This window comes from Choloepus didactylus, chromosome 8 (genome assembly GCF_015220235.1).
Source record: "Choloepus didactylus isolate mChoDid1 chromosome 8, mChoDid1.pri, whole genome shotgun sequence".
Taxonomy (NCBI): Eukaryota; Metazoa; Chordata; class Mammalia; order Pilosa; family Megalonychidae; genus Choloepus; species Choloepus didactylus.
Window position 1 is genome coordinate 105396480 of NC_051314.1, and position 25228 is coordinate 105421707.

General features: G+C 35.2%; 1 protein-coding gene and 1 pseudogene across 1 annotated transcript in view; one reads left to right on the forward strand and one right to left on the reverse strand.

Moving 5' to 3' along the window:
• Window positions 1-1577: 1577 nt before the first annotated feature.
• The window catches only part of SMCO2 (single-pass membrane protein with coiled-coil domains 2), a 47904-nt gene continuing 24253 nt past the window's right edge, over window positions 1578-25228 (reverse strand). Inside the window, 5 exon segments of the mRNA XM_037847485.1 lie at window positions 1578-1628; window positions 1630-1665; window positions 8040-8195; window positions 9212-9268; window positions 14020-14110. Coding sequence (XP_037703413.1) covers window positions 1578-1628; window positions 1630-1665; window positions 8040-8195; window positions 9212-9268; window positions 14020-14110 — 391 coding nt within the window.
• Window positions 18513-24938, forward strand: LOC119541591 (annotated as a pseudogene).

Consider the following 25228-nt stretch of genomic DNA (forward strand, 5'->3'; position numbering starts at 1 on the left):
GAGCATTATGCTATATCAAGTCTTCTGACTGCCTTATTTTCCTGGCTTCAAAATTTTACTCACAGTGTTTCCTTTGTCTGAAAAGTCTTCTCTTCATCTCTGCCATTGTCTTAATTTCCAGGCTGCTAAGACAAATACCATATAAGGAGTTGGCTTAACAACGGGAATATATCAGCTCATGGTTTCAGAGGCTAGAAGGCTTGCTTCCTCCCAGGGTCAGTAGTGTTTTAGCTGCCCAATAATCCTTGGGTTCCTTGCTTTTACCTTCACATGGTAATGCCCTCTCCTTTCTCTTCCAGGTTCCAACTGACTCCCATCTCCTTGTGGGTTCTTTTCTCATGTCAAATTTCCTTCACTTATAAGGACTTCAGCCATATTGGATTAAGGCCTACCCTCTTTTGGGCCCACCATAACTCATAGAACATCTTCAAAGGTCCTATTTTCAAATGGATTCATACCTGCATGACCAGGGGTTAGGACCTTAACATGCCTTTTATAGAGGACATGAGTCAATCTCCACAAATATTATCTAGTCTTGCAAATTGACTCAAATGTGAGGAGAATTGAGACTGCATTCCACATCTCTGAAACCAAACTCTTAACCCCACATCCATTCACAACCAAATACCATGAAATCCACCCTCCCAAAATCTGCTTCACCCATCATCTCCTTTCAATTCCCATTTCTACCCCTTTAGTCCTCCTAAATGACTGATTTCTCATATCCCATCTGCCCTTCTATTCCAATTTATTCTTTATGGCTCTATTAATCTTGCACAGTTAAATTATAAGTATTTCTTGTGTTAAAAGAAATTTTAATATTTCCCCATTATCTACCAGATTAGGCGAAACATGCTTCAATCTGGCATTCAAAATCTTCTACCATAATCATTTGACTGTCATCAACAGAACCAACTCTGGCTAACTTAAGCAGAGGAAGATGATTGGATAGTTCACAAAATCAAAGTTCCAACCATTTCCATTCTTTGTATGATTCTTTTCAAAATTCTAAGTCTTAAAGAGTGTCTGATTTGACATTCCTAATTCTTGTTACTAGGATGACAGGGAACAGTAACTGACAGACCAGCCACAGTATGCTTTCTGGAGAAAGGTAGTTAAACCAAAACAAAATCAGGGTGCTTTCCCCAAAAAGAGAAATGAGTATTAGGAAGTGAAACCAAGAAATGTCCACTATATCCAAAACATGACCCCAATCCAATTGATGGAGAGGAATTCTGAGACACCAAAGGTCAAAATGAGGAGAACAACCAAGGGAGCTAATACTTAATAGTCTGAACATACTCAGCATTGGGAGAGGAGGATAGGCTAATAGTCTGAAGGAACACTTTAAACAACGTGTGGAATGATTCAAGAAGTCATTGCAAGTCATAAGACTGATGATGAACTGTTTTCATTTTTTCTGTGAGAAACCAGTTTCCACCTAATTGCAATATCCTTTGCAAAGCAACATACAGTATTTTTTTTTTTTTTGCAACAGTTGTTAACAAGCATAACACAAGAACAGCCAGAATTTTATTGGGGAGGAAAGTCAATAGGGTAATGGTAACTTTTTATCTTTAGGAGGGTAACAAATCTTCTACTTCTAAATTCAAGAAAGGCCGTAATAATCTCTCGTAGTTCCCACATTGTTTGGGCCCAAGCATTCTAGGTAAGCATCATTTCAAAGATAAAGCGGTAGGATCAAAAAATGTACATAACATAAAGTCCAGTGAAGGTGAGGACACAAACAAGATGGAAATCCTCAGTGCACGTTTCCTACAAAGAGAGAAAACATCTGGTTAAGAAAATTCTGAAGAACCACCCTAATGTGACTCTTGACTCCTCCACCTACTCTGTAACTTCAGGTAAGTAACTAAACTTCCCTCGTCCTCAGTTTACATCTGTAAAAGGAGTTTAGAGTAGATGAGCACTTAAGTCCACATCAAGGCTGGCATTGGGATTCTAAGATTCTCTGGCCCTGAAACAATGAAACATTGGACATTGTGTATGTAGCTCTTTCCTTTGAAATGCTGTTCACACAGTACCAACAGATTATTGCAATCTTTACCTCACCTGTGAGGTATATGATGCCTATTTGGGGGGGAAATAGAGGCACAGGCAGTTAGACTTTCATATAATGTGATAACGGAATGCAGCTCTGTCACTAGTTTTGTCCTGGAACAGAACTTCTCTTATAAAGTTGTGTAAACTTTTTCAAGTCTTTGAGGGCTCTTCCAACTGGGCTGCACCTTATGATATATTTTATTTGTCTTTAAATACTTCCATTATTATTGTCTAATTATAAATGAAATACACAATTAGTGTAGAAAATCCAGAAAATTACAAAGAAGAAAATAAAAGTCATGGATTATCCAATTACCTGGAGATAAATACCATCTATAATATATTCTAGAAAAGAAATTCTAGAGAACATTTAAAGCTAGCTATGGATCTATTTTTTACAATTCAACTTGGTGGATTCTATAAATCTGAGGCAAATTTATCGGCATTTCCTCCTACAATCTCTTGGCAGTAACATAAATAATTGCTTTTACTTCACATATTTATTAAAGAGCCAATGTTCATAATATACTCTGTTAGGAATGGACTTTGAGGGCTGCTAAGATGAAACAGAGAAGATGCCCTGCCTTCAAGGTGCACTAAATATAGATTAGCTCTTCTATGAAGAGAGAAAACAACTCACTACCAAAACATATCTAATAAATAAACACTATTATTCCTAAATTCCTCCTAAACTCCTAAATTCATCTTTGGAAATAGCATACTTCATATTTTCAAAGAAAAATTTTAACCATATATTTTCTAAGGAAAAACAATGTTTTAAATTACAGATAATTTGGAAATGGAGAAGGAAAAATATATAATCCCATCAATTTAACATAACCAGTTATGTTTTCCTTCCTCCCCCTTCCTCACTTTTCCCTTCTTCACTTCCTTCCTTCTTTCTTTCCTTCCTTTCTTCCTCCTTTTCCTCCTTCCCTCCCTTCCTCCCTCCCTTCTGTAGTTGGTTGAATAGATATGTTTATCTGAAACCTCAGAATGCTACTTTATCTGGAATAAGGGTATCTGCAGATGTAATTAAGATCATTCTGGATTAGGATGGGTCCCAAATCTAAGGACAGGTGTGGTGGATTGAATTGTGTACCCCAGTTTTGACATGTTCTTAGTTTTGGTCCACACACTAGTGGGTGTGAACCTGTTAAAAATAGGACTTCTTGACGATGTTACTTCAGTTAAGGTGTGGCCCAAATGAATCAAAGTGGGCTTTAATCCGGATTCCTGGAGTCCTTTATAAGCAGAAATTCAGACAAAGAGAGAAAAAGCCACAGGAAGAATCCAGAAGGTCGTCAGAGCACAGAAGATAAAGGAGAGTCATCACCAAGTGCATTGCTATTTGACAGAAAAGCCAAGGGCTCCTCTGGCAGGGACCCTGGAATGCCACAGTCTTGAGGGAGAAAGCATCGCCTTGCTGATTCCTCGATTTTATAGTTCTCCTAGCCTTAAAACTGTGAGCCAAATCATTGTGTGGTATTTGTTTTAGCAGCTGGAAAACGAAAATGACAGGTGTCCTTATAAGAGACAGAAAAGAAGACATACAGAGACGCAGAGAAGAAAGTCATGGAGAAATGCCAGCAAAGACTGGAGATGTGCAGCTATAAACCAAGGAATGACAAGGATGGCCTGCCACCAGCAGAACCTAGGATTCTCCCTTAGAGCCTCCAGAAGGAACTAACATTGCCAACACCTTGATTTTGGACTTCCGGCCTCCAGAACTGTGAGAGAATAAATTTCTGTTGTGTTAAGCCATGCAGTTTGTGCCAATTTGTCTAGGAAACTGCGGGAGATTGAATTATATATCCCAATTTAAGTATGTTCTTAATCTTAATTCACATTCCTGTAGGTATGAACCCATTATAAATAGGAGCTCTTGAAGATGTTGTTTTTTTAGCTAAATTTGGCCAAACTGAATGAGGGTGGACCTTAATCTGGAATACTGGAGGCTTTATAAAGAGAAGGCCACATGGAGAAGCAGAAGGTCAGTGGGAACATAGATGAAAGAAATGAGAGAACAATAACATGTGACAAGAAGTCAAGGATTCCCAAGGATTGCCTGCAGCCAGCACTACAGTCTTTGGGGGGAAAGCAAACCTTGTAGATATCTAGATTTTGGACTTCTCCTAGCCTCAAGACAGTAAGCCCAAAATTCCCATTGTTTAAGCCAACCCATTGTATGGTATTTGTGATAGCAGTTCTGCCAATCTAAGACAGAAACTTAATATATCCTTCCTTCCTTCCTTTCATTTTTGTTTTGCTTTGTTTTGTTTGTTTTGCATGGAGTGTGTTCATATGTGTGGTTTCGAATGGAGTGTGTTTTTTCTAGTTTTTCTTCCTTCAGTGAATAGTCTAGGTATGGTTGGATTCATATTCATTTTTTGAAACTAATGAATCATTTGATTTTTATTTAAAAGTGAATTCTGTCCAACTTTTCTTTAAGTTTTTAAAGTTTTCTCTTATTGAGCAAATAATAGAACATGTATAATATTCCTGAATAAAGGTTCAGACATATTTTTCTTTGAAAAACATCGTAACTACTAAATTAAAATGTCTTTTCATGATGGCATCTGTACAGAACCAAAGGTTAATATTTCATCAACAATTGTATTCATTTTGAATATGTCTTCTGTAAAAATAAAAACATTCTTTTGACTGTTAAATACTATGTATTTTTAATTTTCAAATTTTATTATGCATAAAATCTTTAATTTCCAAGATTTACACATTATTTGTGGTCAATACATAGGGGAGCACCATAAAGGGAACTCAGAATACAAGGACAATGCCAGGAAGAGGCCACTCCCTGAACCAGAAAGATTGCTACATAATGCCTGAATCAGGTAAGACATACTTCCTCAAAATAACAGTGTATAAACATGCTATAATAGAACTAGTATACTGTATTTCCCATCTCTAATAAGTGCCTGGGCAAAGTCTCAGGCAATCTTAACTAGGATGTAATGATATGAAGAAAAGATGGTCAACTCAACTGGATTATAACCCATGCATATAAAACAATGAAGTGATAATTGAAAAGCTTGCTTGCTTTCTCTCTCTCTCTTTCTTTCTTAAATATAATCCACATAGCATAGTATTCACCTTATTAAAGTATACAATTCGGTGGATTTTAGTTTATTAAAGGTTATGCTACCATCAACACTATTTAATTTCAGGACATTTTCACCATCCTTAAAAGAAATATCATATCCATTAGAGATCACTCTGTTCCCCTTCCTTCCAGCCCCTGTAAACCACTCTTCTACTCTCTGTATGGATTTGCTTATTCTGGACATTTCATATAAATGGAATAAGGCAATATGTAGCCTTTTGTGACTGGCTTCTTTCACTTAGCACAGGGTTTCAAGGATCATTCGTGTTGTAACATATATCAGTAACTCATTCCTTTTTATGGCTGAATAGTATTTCTTTGGGTGGAAATACTACATTGTGTTTATACATTCATCAGTTGATGGACATTTGGATCATTTCCACTTTTTGGCTATCACGAATAATGCTGCTATCAATATTTGTGTACAGATTTTGGTGGATGTATGTGCTCCATTTTCCTGGGCATATATCTAGGAGTGGATTTTCTGGGTCATACGGTAACTCTATGATTAGCATTTTCAGAAGTTGCCAGTTTTTTTTCCAAAAAAACTCACCTGTAATATATGAGGACTGCAATTTCTCCACATAATCACAAACACTTGTTATTGTTTGGTGTTTATTATAGCCCTCCTAGTGGGTGTGAAGCGATAGCTCATTATAGTTTTGATTTATAGTCCCTTAATGTCTAATAATGTCGGCCATCTTTTTATGTGCTTATTGGTCATTTGTATATCTCTTTGGAGAAACTTTTTAATTGGGTTGTCTTTTTGTTGTTGAGTTATGAGAGGTATTTATATTTCCTGGATACTAGATCCTTATCAGAGATAGATTTGCAAATATGTTCTCCCATTTTGTGAACTGTCTTTCCATTTTCTTGATGATGTCCTTTGAAGTGCAATAGTTTTAAATTTTGAGGAAGTTCAATATATCTCTTTTCTCCTTTGATTTCTTGAGCTGTAGGTGCCATATTGAAGAAACAATTGCCTAATCCAAGGTTAAGAAGATTTATATCTATGTTTTCTATGAAGAATTTTATATTTTTAGTTCTTACATTTAAGTCCTTGATCCATTTTAAGTTAATTTTTGTATATGGTATAAGGCAGGAGTCCAAATTCACCCTTTTGTATATGGGTATCCAGTGTCCCTGCGCCATTTGTTAAAGACTATTCTTTTCCCATGGAAGTGTTTGGCACTCTAGTCAAAAGTCATCAGTCATAGATATGGGTTTATTTATGGACTCTCAAATTTTATTGATCTATGTGTCTAGCCTTATGCCAATCCTGGGTAGATACGAACATTTTAAAATCTATTAATGTATATTGCTCAGGAGCTTTGTAAAAGGGTTTTTACCAAGAGAGCTTATCTGGTGGCCACTTTGTCATCATTAAGTGTTATAATAATTTAAAAAAACTCTTTGCTTAAGAAAAAAAATCTATAAAATCCATATTAATAGATTAATATTAATAGATTAATATAAAATCTATATTAATTAAAATGTACATATCTCCCAGTAATGGCATAAGGATAGACACATAGATCAATAAAATTAGACATTCCAGAAATAAACACATACATCTATGACTGACTGACTTTTGACAAGAGTGCCAAACATTTCCATGGGAAGAGAATAGTCTTTAATGAATGGTGCACTTTCATTACTGCAGTTTATAGTAGGTTTTAACATTGGAGACTGTGAGTCCCCCAGCTTTGTTCTTTTTAAAGATTATTCTGGCTATTCTCATTCCTTTATGTTTCCATATGAATTCTAGAATCAGCTTGTCAGTTTCTGCAAAAAAAAATAAGGCAGCTGGGATTGTGATAGAGAATGCATTGAATCTGTAGACAAATTTTAGAAGTACTGCTATCTTAACGATATTAAGTCCTCCAAATTCATGAATGCATAATGGCTTTCCATTTATTTAGGTATTTAATTTATTCTGATGATGTTTTATAGTTTTTAACTAGTCTTTCCCTTGTTTTGTTACATTTATACTATGCCCTTTGTTCTTTTTGATACTATTCTAAATGGATTTTTTTTTGCAATTTCATTTTCTAATTGTTCATTGCTAGTATATAGAAAGGACAAACTGATTTTATATAGTTATTTTGTGTCCTACAACCTTGTTGAACTCATTTATTAGTTCTAATAGTTTTTTAGTGGATTCCTTAGGATTTTCTATATACAAAATCATCAAATCTGCAAATAGAGATAGTTTTACTTCTTCTGTTCAAATATGGATGCTTCTTATTTCTTTATCTTTCCTAATTAGCTAGAACCTCCAGTACAATGTTGCATAGAAGTGGCAAGCATGGACATCTTTTCTTTTTCTTAATCTTACAAAGCTATTAGTCTTTCAGCATTAAGTATGATGTTAGCTGAGGGTTTATTTGTTTGTTTTAATAAATGCTCTTTATCAGTTGGAGGAAATTCCTTTCTATTCCTAGTTTGTTGAGTGTTTTTATCATGAAAGATGGTTGGATTTTGTCAAAAGATTTTGAGGTGACCATGTAGTTTTTGTCCTTTTACCTATTAATATAGTATGTTACATTGGCATATGATATATATGACTATCATAGTTTGCAGACACCATCCTTTAAGATTTTTGTCTGTAAATGAAAGCAATCTGTATTTCTATATCTAAAATAATGTATATCTATAGATGTATACCTGAAATAAGAAAAATACTATGATTCCAATAAACAAAGAGACATTTAAAATACTTGAATAGATAATCTACAGAAGATTGTAAAACAGATTTTTAGTCAGCACTTGAAGATGTTCAATCTTACTGTAGTCCAGACATTTTAGGTTGTTTGTCCAGCCCACACTGGTCCCTATTTCTGACTTACCATACTGTAACATGGGGAGGAGTGTTTTCCACTAAAGGGAGTGGTGGAGACTGAGGAAGCAGTGACTGTGTTTCTTCAATACCCTTTTCTTCAGGACTAGAAGAGTCTGTTTTCCTTTCTTTCATTTGGTAATTCCCCAGAGTCATATCCTTGCAAAAGTTCTTAAGGAAAAAGTGCAATCAATTATTTTAGAACCTCAATGATTCTAGATGCCTGCCAGTCTTTTTGCAGACAATGCAGAGTGCTTTTCATCCACAGCACCTCAGGGGCCCACATTACAAATCCGTACTGTGTAAGTCATGTGAGGAGGTCACTGGCAGATGCATACTCACCTAATAGAAGGAGACTTACACATTTGCAGAGTAAGGTAGCCCCCATGATAGAAAATGAAAAGAAACCCACATGCTAATCTTTAACTACTGGATTATACATTTAGAAAGATGATCATCCCTGTGCTGAATTCATTTATTCAACGTTTTCATTTTGCAAAACATATTTATTGAGTTTCTACTGCCTACTAGGCAGTGTTCTAGGATATTGTGGTTAACAGAATAGACAAGCGACATGCATCTTATTATGTGGATGGTTGTGGAGGATGAAGAAAAGGCAAAAAAAATTAAACACGCATACATATATATTACATATTAAAGGCTTAGATACATGCTAAAGAGAAAATAAATAAGGTGAAGCAGATTAGCTGAGATTTGGTGGTGGGGACATCTACTTTAAATAGATGGGATGATTAGGCACTTCTGAGTAGGTGACAGATAGATGCGTGCATTCATTCATTTTTCCATTTATCCATTCACCTTTATCTCAATGTATAGGATCTTGGGGAAGTTCAGAGATGGAGCCATTTTTTGGTTGGGGGAAATTAGGGGAGGTCTGGAGGAGCAGATGACATTTGAGCTAAGCCTTGAAGAATGGGTAATATGTAGACATGAAGAATAAGTTCCAGATGGAGAGAGGAGTATGAGAGCTTGGGAGTATATCAGAACTGTAAGATGTTCCCTTGACCCAAAGCAGAATGCCAGGAGGAAGAGTTTAGGGTAATAAAGCTAGAAAGAGACCAGTATGTGAAGAACTCTCAACCTCTAGGGAAAGAAATATCCCTGAATTTAAATATAACACATTTTATTTTAACACCATTTGAACTTATGTAACTGTGAAATCTTACCTCCATTCTCTCAATGAGTTTCTCCTTTAATCCATGAGCTTCATTACAAGCATCAGCCTGAAAAGACACCCACAATTGTGGGTAAAATGAAAATTATGTTTTTCTAGTTTATACAATAGCAGCTCACTCATTTTGATACCATTTATTTAGTTAGTGGATATGTTGAAATTTAATTTTACTCAGCAAAATCCTTCCTCTTAGAGAAATTCATAGTGTAATCATGATAAATTGCAGGATGAATCATCAAAGGATTAATAAAAGTATTAATAATACTTTATACATGTGCTGATTTGGAGCTATTACGTACCCAGGAAAGGCCATGTTCTTTTAATCCATTCTTGTGGGTGCATATCTATTGTGGGTGGAAAGTTTTGATTAGGTTGTTTCAATTGAGATGTGACCTGACCTATTCAATGTTGGTCATAATCCTTTACTGTAGACCTTTATGAGCGATAAATAGGCTGGGACATTTGGAGAGAGCTTAGAGAGAGAAACGTCCCAGAGATGCTAAGAGAGAACCCACAGATGCTCAGAGAGAAAGCCACTGGAATCAGAAGCTGAAAGCAAGGGAACTCAGGAGTGAAGGACCAGCAGATGCCAGCCATGTGCCTTCCCATGTGACAGAGGAACCCTAGATGCCAGCAGCCTTTCTTCAGAGAAGGTATCCTCTTGCTGATGCCTTAATTTGGACATTTTTCATGGCCTTAGGATTTTAACTTGTAACTTAATAAATCCCTACTGTTAAAGGCCAGTCCATTTCTGGTATATTGCATTCTGGCAGCTTTAGCAAACTGAAACAATACATTTACAGAATAGTAGCTAATTATAATTCATCTTTCTCTCAGTTCATTACTCCATCTCTGCTCCTTAACTTCCACCAGGTGTGTGCTTCTCCTCAAACACATTCACTTTCTCTTTAACATGTAATCTTTCTCGTTTTCTTCAATAAACTTTACTACTTATTCCTAAAATAATAATAATAATAAAACTTCTACCAAGCTACCAGTTGGAACAACAGACTCCATAGTAGGTTTCTGAGGAAGTAAGAAGATAGTATTTCTTTTAAATCTTCTAAAATTAATGATTTATACATGTAAGTCCTCACTATGTCAATATGAATATTTGCCCCCTGTAATTTAGCCAAAGAATGGTCCATAAGAGGGGTCTGGTTCCTCTTTTTCTTCCCATGTCTCCTATAGGTTGTCTGGTAGAGATAACAGATGGTTTCACATGGTTTCTATCAGTAAGAAAAAGACACAGGCTGAAAGCAAACCATCCCCTTCTAAGACATGAATGCCAATTGCACATATGTCAGGAGTAAATAATGCTTTTAAAGGTTTTAAATGATTTGGCCCATAATAGGCTTGCAGGGTACCTTAAAAAAGAAAAGCAGAGCTATAGCAGGAAGAACAGTATACTGGGATTCAAGAAATATGAGTTCTAGAAGGTGATTCTTAGAGAAATACTTCAAAAGCAAGCAAAGATATGGATTTTTGATTCAGAATTTGTATCAGCAAAACATTGACTGTAAAGCTCCAAATGTTGAAAAAATTCAATAAATCCAAAAATCAAATCCTATATTACATAGCAGTGAAAATAAGGAGGTAAAATTACACCTACTGGCATAGAAAGTTGTGGAAGGAAAAATGCTAAGTGAAAAAGCAAGTTGCTAAACAGTATGTATACTATGATTCCAGTAGAACAGTAAGAACAATATGTAAATATAACTATAGAAAAATATGAAAGAATATAATAGAATGTTCATGGTGTTTCTCTTTGATGAAGGGGGATTATTTTTCTTTTTTATGTGAATGAGTTCTAGAATGTTTTAGTTATTACAATGAGCATATACTTCTTTTGCTTGAAGAAAAAAAAAATATATATATATATATCATCAAGTTCCCTTCCAAGTCTAAAATTTTGAGTCTACCTTTATCTCAATGTATATAATCTTGGGGGAGTTCAGAGATGGAGTCATGTTTTGGTTGGGGAAGATTATTGGGAGGTCTAGAGAAGTAGGTAACATTTGAGCTAAGCCTTGAAGTATGGGTAATATGCAGAAAGGAAGAATAAACTCCAGATGGAAGGAGGCCATTAACTGAAATTCTCTGATATTTCTTTACGGAACTATTTTTCTTTCTTAGTTGTAAAGCATTTTATCATTACCTGGACAAACTTGTTGTCCATGTCTCCTAATTGCTTTTTAATTTTCATAATGTTCACCTATAAAAGAAAAAAATGAGGTTAAGTTGTAAGAAATAATATGTGGAATTGAAACATAAAAAAATAAAATGATTCTTAGGAGAAAGTTCATTCATGATCAAAAAAAGGCTTCAGATTTAAGAGAAGCATTTTTTTTCTATACTATTCTGGGTGCTGACATCTCCAAAAATCAACATTAAATCAAATCAACAAGGTGTTGTTGGCCATATCCTATACAGGTGGCCATTGAACTTGGCATTGTGCTGGTTGGATACAAGTAATATGAGTCTTTAGTCTACAGGAGCTAATAGTTGAATTGAGGAATGTATAGTCTACAACCTTTTTTCACCAAGTTCAATCATTACGACTCTGAACTGTGTGGTTCAATTATTTAGAAAGGAGCTGTGACAAGATAATCACATTTTATTTGGTGTCCTAGTTTTTTTAGATAATAAACATCTTTATACCATACATATCAAAGATAACTGGGATAAGATTAAGTCTCAGAATGAAAGTCTAGATGTTTATATGGAGATTTCAGAAAGCTTTGTGGGCTTGGGGACTCACGGCCCAGAGGCTACCTCAAGGTTCCTTTCCTTACCTTAAATTCTTTTAAAAACATTTGTTTCTAGATTTAAATATATATATATATGTATATAATTTTACCAATTTTCCTTCCTTCCTCTTTCATGTCTTTCTGAGTCACTCCATTTCTTTATTAGGAATAATTGAGATAATATATGCAATATTATTTTAACTTCATTAACCCTTATTTCTCCTTTAAATTTCCCCACACTTTATTTGCTGTTCCTTTTATTTATCTCTAACAGTTTCCCTTTTTCCCTTTACCAGAGTAAACCTAAAACCCTTCCTACTAACTTTTATTCTAGAACAATTAAATTTAAAGTTTCTTATTAATTTATATTATTGCATATGTGTCTGTGTAGTTTTTCTCATCAGCCTATAGGTTTATTGAGGGCAGAGCTTGTGCCTTTTTAATTTTTTTAGAAAGTCAAGTTTATTGAGGTATAATTTACATACAGTAAAACTCACCCTTTTAAAGTGTCCAATTCTATGAATTTTGACAAATGCTTACTGTTCACATAACCATCACAACCAAGATACAGGATATTTCTATCTCCCCAAAAAGCACCTTGTGCCCCTTAATCAAACCCCTCCTCCCTTTTCCCACTAGTCCCCTGTAACTACTAATCTATTTTCTGTTCCTTTAGTTTGCCTTTTCCAGAATATTACATAAATGGATTCATACAACATGTGGTCTTTGAGTCTGGCTTCTTTCACTTAACATAATGCATTTGCAATTCACTAATGTTGTTCCGGACAGTTTTTAGTTTTTAAGCTCCGGTCTGTTTTTTTAATGTAAATACAAAGCAACATGTCTTGAATTTAGAGCGTCACCATACATATTTATTGCCTTCCTCTTTCATATTACTCCAAGACCTTGTTTTTCACTTCACTTTGATTTGTCTTTGTACTCCTCTATCTTTCTCCTCGTTCTTTTGATATTCATCCCTTCCTACTCCCATCTTCTGAAATCCACATTCTCGCACTACTCATAGCTGACTTCTGGAGGACATTTTCTAACGCAGAATATTTCTTAGCCTCTGTCCTCCTTCAATTTTTCACAGTTTGCAATTTCTAAAGTCAAGGATAGCAAAAAAACACTCCTGATTTTTCTTTTTAACTAGCACAAAATGGGATTGTGATTTCAAATGTTGAACTAGAATTACAGTTAAAAATATTTTTCCCTTGGTGATAAATCTGTGCTGATCTGTAGAAGGGTTTAAATATATAAGGGGTCTTAAAATAAAAGAGACATCTTACTCCTTTACTTCTTCCAATGCTCGCTTAATCTAAACTGCCAAAGCAGAGGCGGGCAATTTCAATAAAAAGAGGTAGCTGGACATGGACTTTTTCCTTTTTTAGGAACTTCTCTTTATAGGCCTTAAGTTACAATAGAGAAAAAAACAAACAAACAAAAACCTCACACTCAGGACTCTGAAGTGTAACTCTCGTCCAAAGTTTGTCACTACCTTTCAGCTCTAACAGTTTTTGACTCTTCAAAAAAAGGGAAAATGAAGTCTTTCTCTGAAAAGATCTCTAAGAAATGCAAGGAGACAAAACTACAGGAAAACTCTGGAGATTGTGAGAGAACTCTTCATGAAGTCATCAAAGACCAGCATAAATACACCTCTTACATTCTAAGGGCGCATTTCTCGACAAATATTTCCTGGATGTCTTCTCTGTACTGTGTTAGATGCTGAGATACAAAGATTAAGACGCAGAGACTCTCCTTTAAGGTATTCATCATTCTTTTAAGATGCCATCAAAATATAAATCTATTCAAATTTGTCTGACTGAGTTTCTGGATAAATAGAAAAGTTCAGCCTTTTAGTGTCACCGAAGTCTAAAAGTGATGATACCCAGGAGAAAGTTGCTCAGAACTGACCACCAAAGAGCACTCCTCCTCGAGACAGAAGACAGGTCTTAACTCTTGTTATGACCTGCCAAACAACAGAAGGGGCAGGAGGAGATGGAAGAAGGCCCCAGCCTCCCAGACAGTCTTTTCCAAGCCTCCAGCTTACCTTTATATTTGCCCCCTGATCAGAGTCAGGGTTCTGGTGTGACTCCAGCCTTTCAATTTGGCCCTCCAGTAATATCACCTCATTTAATAAGCTGCAAACAGACCAAGAAATGAACTAAGTCCCACATAAGAAAAATCACCCAAAGGAGAAGTTATTTTTGATCTTTTAAAAACAAAATGCTGTTTTTATATAAAAGGACTTTTTGATAGTAATTGTGTTTGTACAGGAAGTCATACATGCAATTCAAGAAAGTAAAAAGCACTCTATGTAATCTAGAAAATATTAAAGAGATGTAAGGCCTAACTAGGTACAGAAGCAGAAAACTAACATGATTAAAATGGAAGGCTAGAAAAAGTTTCTAGTAAAAACCATAGAAGGCAATCTTTGGAACTAGAACTAAGCAAAGAGTTTTTAAATTTCACACCTATATTAGATCTATAAGAAGAACAATTGATAGATTGGACCTCATTAAAATTAAAAAAAAAATTTGCTTGGTAAAAGATCCTGCTAAAAGGATGCAAAGATAAATTACAGTCTGAGAGGAAGAAAGATGCATATCACATATCAGACAAAGGCCTTGTATCTGGAATATATAAAGAACTCTCAAAAGTCAACATTATCAAAAGAACAGTCCAATTAGAAAATAGGCAAAAGACATGCACAGACATTTCACACCAAAGGGGGAAACACTTGAAAAGATTCTCGAGATCATTAGCCATTAGAGAAAGCAAATTAAAACTACAATGAAATATCACTACACACTTATCAGAATGGCTAAAAGGAAAAATAGGGACAATATCAAATGTTAGCAGGGATGTAGACAAACTGGATCATTCATGCATTGATGGTGGGAATACAAAATGGTTCAGCCACTCTGGAAAATAGTTTGGCTGTTTCAACTAAAACTAAAAATGAACTTACCACATGATCCAGCAATTTCACTCTTGGGCAACGATCCCAGAGAATAAAGACTTATTTCACACAGAAATTTGTGCATGAATGTTCATAGTAGTTTTATACATAACAGCTAAAAATGAGAAACTACCTAATTGTTCTTCAGTGAGTGAGTGGTTAAACAAACTATAGTACATACATACAACAGAAAATGACTCAGCCATAAAAAGGAAGAAACAATTGATACATGCAACAACTTGGATGACCCTCAAGGAAATTACACTGAGTGAAAAAAGCCAATTTCGAAAGGATACATACTGCCTGATACTTTTTATGTAACATTTATGAAATCATGTAATTACAAAAATGTAGACAAGATTAGTGTTATCAGGGTTTAGGGATGGGGGTAGAGGATAGTTTGGCTTGAAAGGGGCTATATAAAGGGAGTCTTGCGGTGGTGGTACATCTGAGGATCTTGATAGTAGTGGTGGTTACACAAGGCAACGTGATAAAACTGCACAGACTCATACGTTCAGAAGACAGAGCAATAGATGATCAATGATAGATAGGGAGGGAGGGAAAGAAATACCAGTGTGACAGCATGTTAAAGTTGGTGGATTGGGGTATCAGGGGAGGGGGGTCAGGGTATGCTGGAATTCTGTGTATGGGGTTCGTATTGTTTTTGCAACTGTTCCTATAACTTTGAATTTATTTCAAAATAAAGTAAAATAAAAAAAAAACTGCACAGAGCTACACACACACACATGCACAAATGTGTGCATGTGTAATTGGTGAAATCTGAATAAATTTTATTGATTGTACCATTTTTTGGTTGCCCATTTCTTGTTTTTAAAGGTTTACTACAATTGTGCAAGATGTTGCCATTGGGGGCGGCCAAAGGAAGAGTGCACAGGACTTCTCTGTATATGTCTTTTCAACTTCCTCTAAATATATAATCATTTCAAAATAAAAAGTAAAAAATATAAATGGAAATTTAGAAAAAAGGGGGTTGCAGGAGAGAAAAAAGGAAAAAAATAAAATTAATTAAAAAAGGTAGAAGTGGTTAGATTCACATTCATTTCTGCCAAATAAATGTAAAGGCCTATGGCCCAAACACTTCAAAAACTTAATTCAGGAACTATTTTTTCATGAACATATTTACCATGTGCCAGGTATTATGCTGAGTGCAGGTTAGTACAGTAGAGAACAATGCAGGCAAAGTCCTTGCCCTATTGGAGCTTACATTCTAAAGGAGGAGGCAGACAAATCTACAAAATTAGAATGTTATTAATGTTTGAATATTTCTGCTTCCAACCAAGATGGGTAACAGAGACTACATCTACCCTCCCACCTTAAACAATTAAAACATCGAAACAGTATATGAAATAATGGTTTTTACACATTGTAACAACAGGTAATGCAGGAAAATGATCCTTCAGAGATAAACAAATGAGATGAGCTGTACAACTACTTCAGCTTACTGGCTGGAGAAGTTTCCAGGCTTCATTGCACAGAAGAAGAATTCAGAAGAAGCCTGGTGATCTCCTTGAGTTGAGAATATAAAGTTAGGTATTTGGGGAAGCCAACAGAGTACCATATTTGCAATGTAGCATACCATAGAGGAGAGACCTTCACAGAAAAAGGGCTCCAGAAATCTGCAGAGGGTTTCATTTGAGTCTTCAGGTGAACATTGATCAGCAGGTATGCTCAGTGAAGCTAATCAAGACAGCAAAAACTCCACCAGATTGGACTGGGTGGAGCAATCTCCAAAGCTCATGCAGAACCAAGAACAATTAGAGTTCCTGCCAGCCACAGTGGAAAAATCATGCAATATACAAGGCATTAGGTAGACTACTGAGAAGTGCATTTCTTCAGCAGTGAAGCAAAATTAGTTCTGGACTGCTATGTTCTTGCCTAACAATCAAACCTTGAAAGAATCAAATGTTTTCTATGTAACTTAACTGTGTATCAGATATATATATATCAAGAATATTCAGCACCAAACAAGATAAAATTCACAATGTCTGGCATTCAATAAAAAATTACTAGGCATGCAAAGAACCAGGAAAATACAACCTATGAGGATGTAAAAATCAAATCAATAGAAAAAGTTTCAGAAATGTCACAAATAATAGAATTAGTAGATATGGATATTTAAAGAGGTATCATAACTATATTTTATTTTCCAAGAAGGTAGAGAAAACATGAGCACATTAAGGAGAATTATGAAAGATACAGAAAAGACCCAAGTCAAACTTCTAGACATGCAAACTACAATGTCTAAGATGAAAAATATACTATATGGGATTAACAACACATTACACATTGCAGGAAAAATAAAAATTATTGAATTTGAAGACATAACAATAGAGACTATTCAAAATAAAACACTGGAGAAAGTCTGGAAAAAAAAAAAAAAGCCCAGATATAAAGTATAATACTAGTGGTCAATAAGGGGGTGGGGTGGGGTGAAGGGTATGGGTTATTTCGGGTTTTCTTATTTCTTTTTATTTCTTTTTCTGGAGTAATGCAAATTTCTGGGAATGATCATGGTGATGAATGCACAGCTATGTGATGATACTGTGAATACTGACTATACTTTGGAAGGATTATATGGTGTATGAATGTATCTCAATAAAATAACAAAAAACCCCAGAATATCAGTGAGTTGTGGGTTAACTTCAAGTAGCCTAATATACATGCAATTGAAATTCTCAAAGGAAAGGAAAAGAGGAAACAGAAAAAAAATTTGAAGATATAGTAGCTGAAATTTTTCTAAATTTGATTTTTTTAAAAACCTATAAACCTACTGTTCTAGTTTGCTAAAGCTGCTGCTATGCAATATACCAGAAATGGATTGGTTTTATAAAAGGGGTTTTATTTGGTTACAAATTTACAGTCCTAACACCATAAAAGTATCCAAACCAAGGCATCAACAAGAAGATACCTTCACTGAGGAAAGGCCAATGGTGTCCGGAACACCTCTGTTAGCTGGGAAGGCATGTGGCTGGCATCTGCTGGTTCTTTGCTCCTGGGTTGTGTTGCTTTCAGCTTCTGATTCCAGTGGCTTTCTCTGTAAGTGTCTGTGGGTCCTCTCTTGGCTTAGCATCTCCGAAAGTCTTTCTGTATGCATCTCCAAGTGTCTGGGTCTATGTCAGCTCTTAGCTTTTCCCTGGGGTAAACTCCAGATTACACATCTTAGCTTCTCTCCGAAATATCTCTCTCAGCTTCTTTCTTGGTTCTCCTGGGGCAATTCTCTCGAAGCAACTGGGAGTCCTCTCTTAGCTTCTCTGGGCAAACTCTGGGCTTCATCTTTTAGCTTAGCATCACTAAGCATTTCTGTCAGCTCTGGCTTCTGACTCTCTTCCTGAGCCTCTTAAAGGACTCCAGTGATCTAATCAATACCCACCCTGAATGGGCAGGGTAACATCTCCATTGCCCACAGGTGGGTGAGTCACATCTCCATGGAAACACTCAGTTGAAAGTTTCCACCCAACAAGACTGGATTAAAAGATCATGGCTCTTCTAGGGTTCACAATAGTTTCAAACTGGCAAACCTACAAAACCATGAAGCTCAGTAGAACCTAAGCAAAATAAAAATGAAGAGAACTACACTGAAGCTCATTATAAGCAAATTGACTAAAGCTAATGATAAAGAGAAAAGTCTTGAAAACAGGTAAGGGGGTGGCAAAGTAGTTGCAGGAGATACATTATCTATGGGTACATAAAGATAATAATGACAGCTAACTTCTTGCCAGAAAGAATGGAAGCAACATCTTTAAACTACTGGAAAAACAAAACAAAACAAAACCTAACAACCTAGAATTCTATACCCAGAAAAAAATGTCTCAAAAATGAAGGTAATTGTATTCTCTTAAGCAATAGGGGCTTCCAATTTAATAAGCCAAGCTCTCAATCTAGAGGCTTGCCCTTATGAAACTGATCTCTCCAGTAACAAAGCTAAGCCTACTTATAACTATGCCTAAGAGTCACCCTCCAGAGAACCTCTTTTGTTGTTCAGATGTGGCCTGTATCTCTAAGCCAACTCTGCAAATTAACACACTACTACCCTTCCCCCTATGTGGGACATGACTCCGAGGGGTATAAGTCTCCTTGGCAACATGGGACATGACTCCTGGGGATGAACCTGGACCCAGCATTGTGGGATTGAGAATGCCTTCTTGACCAAAAGAGGGAAAAGAAATGAAACAAAATAAAGTTTCAGTGGCCAAGAGATTTCAAATAGAGTTGAGAGGTCATTCTGGAGGTTATTCCTATGCATTACATAGATATTCCTTTAAGTTTCTATTGTATTAGAATAGCTAGAAGGAAATACCTGAAACTGTTGAACTATCATGTAGTAGCTTTGATTCTTAATGAAGATTGTATAACTATATAGCTTTTATCGTATGACCTTGTGATTGTGAAAACCTTGTGACTGACACTCCCTGGATCCAGTGTATTGGTAGATGAGTAGTAAAATAAAGACAAAAACTAATAATAATAATAAAGGGGGATAAGCAACATGGGATGTTTTGGTGTTTTTTATTTATTTTATTTTTATTATTTTTTTTGGATAATGAAAATGTCCTAAAATTGATTGTGGTGATGAATGCACAACTAGATGATGATACTGTGAGCCACTGATTGTATACTTTGGGTGGATTATATGGTGTCTGAACATATCTCAATAAAATTGCATTTAAAAAACAATAAAACAAAAAAAAAGGAAGGTGAAATACAGGCTTTTTTCAGACATAAGAAGCTGAAAGAATACATCATCATCAGAACTACGATGACAAAAAACAATGTTAAAAGCCTTTCCGGCAGAAAGATAATGATACCAGATGAAAATCTATTATCTCCACAGAGGAATGAAGAACAGTGAAAATGGTAAACATGTTGGTAAACATATTTTTTTCCTTTATCTTTAAAAATCACTTTAAAAGATATTTAACTGCTTAAAGCAAAAAACAATAAGTAAATATTGTGAGGCCTATAACAAATGTAGAAGTAGATGTATAAAAACAAAAATGCAAAGTCAGGAGAAGGGAAATGGAAGTATGCCATACATAAAATGGTAAAATATTATTTGAAAGTAGATTTTGATAAGTTAAAGAATGAGTCTATATGAAATGTCCATCAACAGACAAATGGATAAATAAAATGTGGTATATTCATACAATGGAATGTTATTCAGCCATATAGAGGAATAGAGTATTGATTCATGCTACAACACAGATGAACATTGAAAACATTATGCTAAGTGAAAGAATCCAGTCACAAAAAACTACATACTATGTGATTCCATACATAGAAAAGTCCAAAATAGGGAAAGCTCTAGAGACAGAAAGTAAACTACTGGTTGCTTATGGCTGGGGGTCTGGGGAATGAGAGGATATGGGTGTGATAGCTAAAGAATATAGGGTTTCTTCTTGAGGTGATGAAAATGTTCTAACAGTTACTGTGGTGATGTTTGCATATACCTGCGAATATGCTAAAAGCCAATGAATTGTACAGTATTTAAGGGCAAACTGTATTTAAGGGCAAACTGTAAATTATATCACAATAAAGCTGTTAAAAAAAGAATGATGCTATATAAACACTAAAGCAACCACTTAGGAAAAAAAGTTATAGTTAATAATCCAGAAAAGGACATAAAATGAAATCCTAAACAATCAAAAAACAGGCAGAAAAAGAAGAAAAAAAAGGAAATAAACAATGGATCAGACAAATTGAAAAAAAATAGCAAAATGGTGGATTTAAACTCAGCCATATCAATAATGGCATTAAATGTAATGGCCTAAACACTCCAATTAAAAGACAGATAGTCAGATTGGATTAAAAAAAACAAGATTTAACTTTACACTGCCTGTAAGAAACCATTTTAAATATAAAGCTATAAATAGGTTAAATGTGAAAAGTCAGAAGATGTACCATGATAACGCTAATTAAAAAAAAAACTGGAGTGGCTAATCAATATCAGAAAATAATATTTCTGAGAAAAGAATATGACCAGAGATAAGGAAGATCATTTATAATGATAAAAAGGATCAATTCATCAAAAGGACATACTAGTTCTAAATGTTTATGCATCTAAAAACAGAGCTTCAAAATAGAATAAAAAATTGATAGAACTGCAAGGAGAAGTAGACACATCCACAATTGGAGAATTTCAACACCTCTCAATAATCGAAGAAGTAGACAAAATCAGTAAGTATATGAAAGACTTGAATACCACTATCAACCAATTTGGCCTAACTGATATTTATAGAATACTCCACTCAAGAACAGCATAATACACAAGTGCATGTAAAACAGTTATAAAAATAGACCATGATCTGAGCCACAGAACAAGATTCAATAAATCAAAAGTAGGCGAACCATATCCATTTTGTCCTCTGACCACAATGGAATTACAAGTCAATAACAGGAAGAAATCTGGAAAATCCCCTAAATATTTGGAAACTAAATTATACACTTCAAATAATCCATGGGTCAAAGAAGAAATCAAAGGGGAAATTAGAATGTGTTTTGGGTCAAATGAAAATGAAAACATAGAGCATCAAAATTTGTGGGATGTGCTGAAGCTTTTTTTAGAGGGAAATTTAGATCACTAAGTGCCATTATAAGGAAAAGATGAAATATCTTTTCAATGACCCAAGCTTCCACCTTATGAAATTAGGAAAAGTGGAGCAAATTAAGGCCAAAGTAAGTGGAAGAATGAAAATAGTAATAGTAAGATTAGAAATAAATGAGAATTTTTTTTTAAACAGAAAAATAGAGAAAAATCAATGAAATCAAAAGCTGGTTCCTTGAGAAAATCAATAAAATGTATAGATCTCTATCCAGACTGATTTGGGAAAAAAGAGAGAAGATACAAATTACCAATTTCAGGAATGAGAGACTTCAGTACAGAACCTAAAGACTTTTATAAGGGAATATTATGAACAATTTTATGCCAATGAATTTGACAACTTAAGTAAAATGAACAAATTCTTTCAAAGACAAAAACTGTTACTAAACTCACTCAAGAGTTAGATAGCTAGAGTAGCCCACTGTCTTTATTAAAGAAATTAAATTTGTAGTTCAAAAAAGAAATCTCCAGGCCATCTGGCTTCACATGGTGATTTTAGGCAAAATTCAAAGAAAAAATAATAACAATTCTACACAAACTCATCCAGAAAATCGAAGAGGTGGGAGCACCTCCCAACTTGTTCTATGAGGCAAATATTATTCTGATACAAAAACTAGACATTATAAGAAAAGAAAAGCACAGACCACTGTCCCTCATTAACATAGATGCAGAATTTCAATTTTAGCACACTGAATCCAACAATACATAAAAAGGATAATATAGCATTAAACAAGCAGGGTTTATTCCGGGAACATAAGGCTGCTTCAGCATTCAAAAATCACTGTAATTCACCATATCACAAGTCTAAAAACAAACATCCAAGCAAACAAAAAACCGCATATGATCGTTCCTAGATGTAGAGAAAGCTACTGAAAATTCAATATCCATCCCCAACTTAAAAAAATCTCAGTAAACTAGGAATAGAAGAAACTTTGTCAATTTGATAAAGTGCACCTATTAAAGTACTTAATACTTTCCAACATGCTTTTCTTGTAAGACAGAGAACAAGGCCAGTATTTCCACATCACCCCTCCTATTCAACACCATACTGGAGGTTCTAGCCAATATAATAGCGCTACAAAAAAGAAGTGAAAGACATATAGATTGGAAAGAAAGATATAAAACTGTCTATTCAAAGATATGATTAACTATGAAGAAGATCACAAATAATCTACAAAAACCTACTGGAACTGGTAAATGAGTTTAGCAAGTTCACAGGACAAAAGGACACAAAGATACAATGATATTTCTCAAAATTAAGAATTTTTAAAGTAGCATTTATAATAGCACCAAACATAAACTACTATAGCATAAACCTAACAAAATCTGTGCAGTATGTGTACATGGGAAACTATACAACAATGATGAAAGAAATCAAATACCTAAATAGAGACCTATACCATATTCACGGATTTGAAGACTGAATAATGTTAAAATGCTAATTATCTCCAAATTGGTCTATGAATTCATTGCAGGACTAATCAAAATTGCAGCAGGGGTTTTGTGGGAAGATGGCAGAGTAGGAATCTCCAGGAATCAGTCCCTCCACAAGAACAACTATTAAACTGGCAGGAACTGTCTGAATAAACAATTTCAAAACTCTGGAGTCCAATAGAACACTGCAGCAACCTGAGAAAACTGGAAAGAAGCTGGTTCTCTTTTCTGGGAATACAGAGGGCATTCACTAGCAAGCACAAATCCAAGATAAAACACAGGCCCAGAAAATACAGGAAGGAACCTGAACAGTGTATTTGCCCTGGGATGACCTTCCTGATAGAAGGCTGAACTCTGACAGGGATCACCAGACTATATAAGCCAATCTGCAAAGATGGTGAAAGTGTTTTTTACTTAGGTTTGCTTGGTTTTGTTAGATCCTGACTCAAGAAAATCTCTGTCATATCATCAGTTGTTTAAAAAAACTAAGAAACAGACATCTCAGGGAATAAGTCATAGAGTTAAGATTTTAAAATATTAAACTGTACAGTGTGCAACAAAAGATTCCAAGACAAAGAAATAGGAAATGATGGTCTATCAAAAGGAAGAGAATAAAAATCCAGAACACATCAATGAAGAAGACAAGATTGTGGACATATTGGACAAAGACTTTAAAAAAATGGTCCTTAATATGTTCAAGGAGATGAAGGAAATACAGAGAAAGAACTAAAGGATATCAGAAAAACAATGAATGAACAATATGATGATCTCAATAAAGAGAGAGAAAATTTTAAAAAGCAACGGAACAGATTTTCTTACCCCCAAGGCCATGGCCAACAGAATCAACTCCAAGGGGCTTCAGAAGCTGCACTGGTATTGCCAGATGTGCCAGAAGCAGTGCCGGGATGGGAATGGCTTAAGTGCCACTTTATGTCTGAATCTCATCAGAGACAATTATTGCTGGCTTCAGAGAATCCTCAGCAGTTTATGTATTTTTCAGAGGAATTATGAAAAGACTCTCTAGAACTTCTCAGGAGACATTTTGGCACTAAGAGAGTCCACAATAACATTGTATATGATGAATGTATCAGCCACGGATAACACATCCATATGAATACTACTCAGTGGGAAACCCTGATTTTACTAAGTGGTTGGGCAGAGAAACAAGGCTTGTGCAAAGTGGATGAGACACCCAAATGATGGCAAATCCAGTAAATAGATAGGGACCCGGAAACTATCCACCGACAACTGGAACTAGAGAAAAAGAAGAAACGGGACCTTGATGATGAATCAAAATCTCCCAAATTTATTGAAGAGTAAGTGAGAAGAGGTCCTGAAGGAAAAGAACAGGAGGCCTCCATTTTTAAAGAATTAAGTAGAGAAAATTATGAAGAAAAGTTACATTTAATTTGAATGAAGGAGCATGCAGTTCAGCAGCAGCACTTCCAAATCAAGTTCATTGGAACCAATGCATTGAAGATGATAGGGTCTGAAGCATCAGTGAAATGAAAAAAATCTTCCCAAAGCTCAGTGCAGTCAAGACAAAAGAAGAAAAAGAAATCTGCACTTGATGAAATCATGGTGATCGAACAGGAAAAGAAAAGAACTTTTGGCTACAGACTATTGACTACAGCCTGAAATTATCGTGAAAATTGTGACCAAAAAAACGTGGCGAGAAATATCATAAGAAAAAGGGTATTGTTAAGGAAGTAACTGACAAATATACAGCTGTTATAAAGATGACAGATTCTGGAAACAAGTTGCAACTTGACCAGATTCATTTAGAAACAGTAATACCAGCACCAGATCTAAATGGAGCAACAGAGGAAATTAAGGTACTCTAGAATCCATCAATGAGAAGACTTTTTCAGCTACCATAGTCATTGAAATGGGCCTTTTAAAAGGACATAGGGTTGAAGTAATTCAGTATGAAGACATTTCTAAACTTGCCTGAGTTTGAAAATTTGTTAGCAACACATTAAAATTCCAAAGCACCAGATTGGTGCTCTCTAAAGTCACTATCAGACTCTACTGTGTTATGGTGTTTCCTTGGTATAAAATGAATGGATTTATTTAAATAGTACTTGTGCTGGTTTAAAACTGTTATGTACCCCAATCTTGTGAGTGCAGACATATTCTGGGTGGGATCTTTTCGTTAGGTCATTTCCATGGAGATGTGACCCACCTAAATGTGGGTGGGATCTTTTGATTACGTTGTTTCTATGGAGACATGACCCCGCCCAT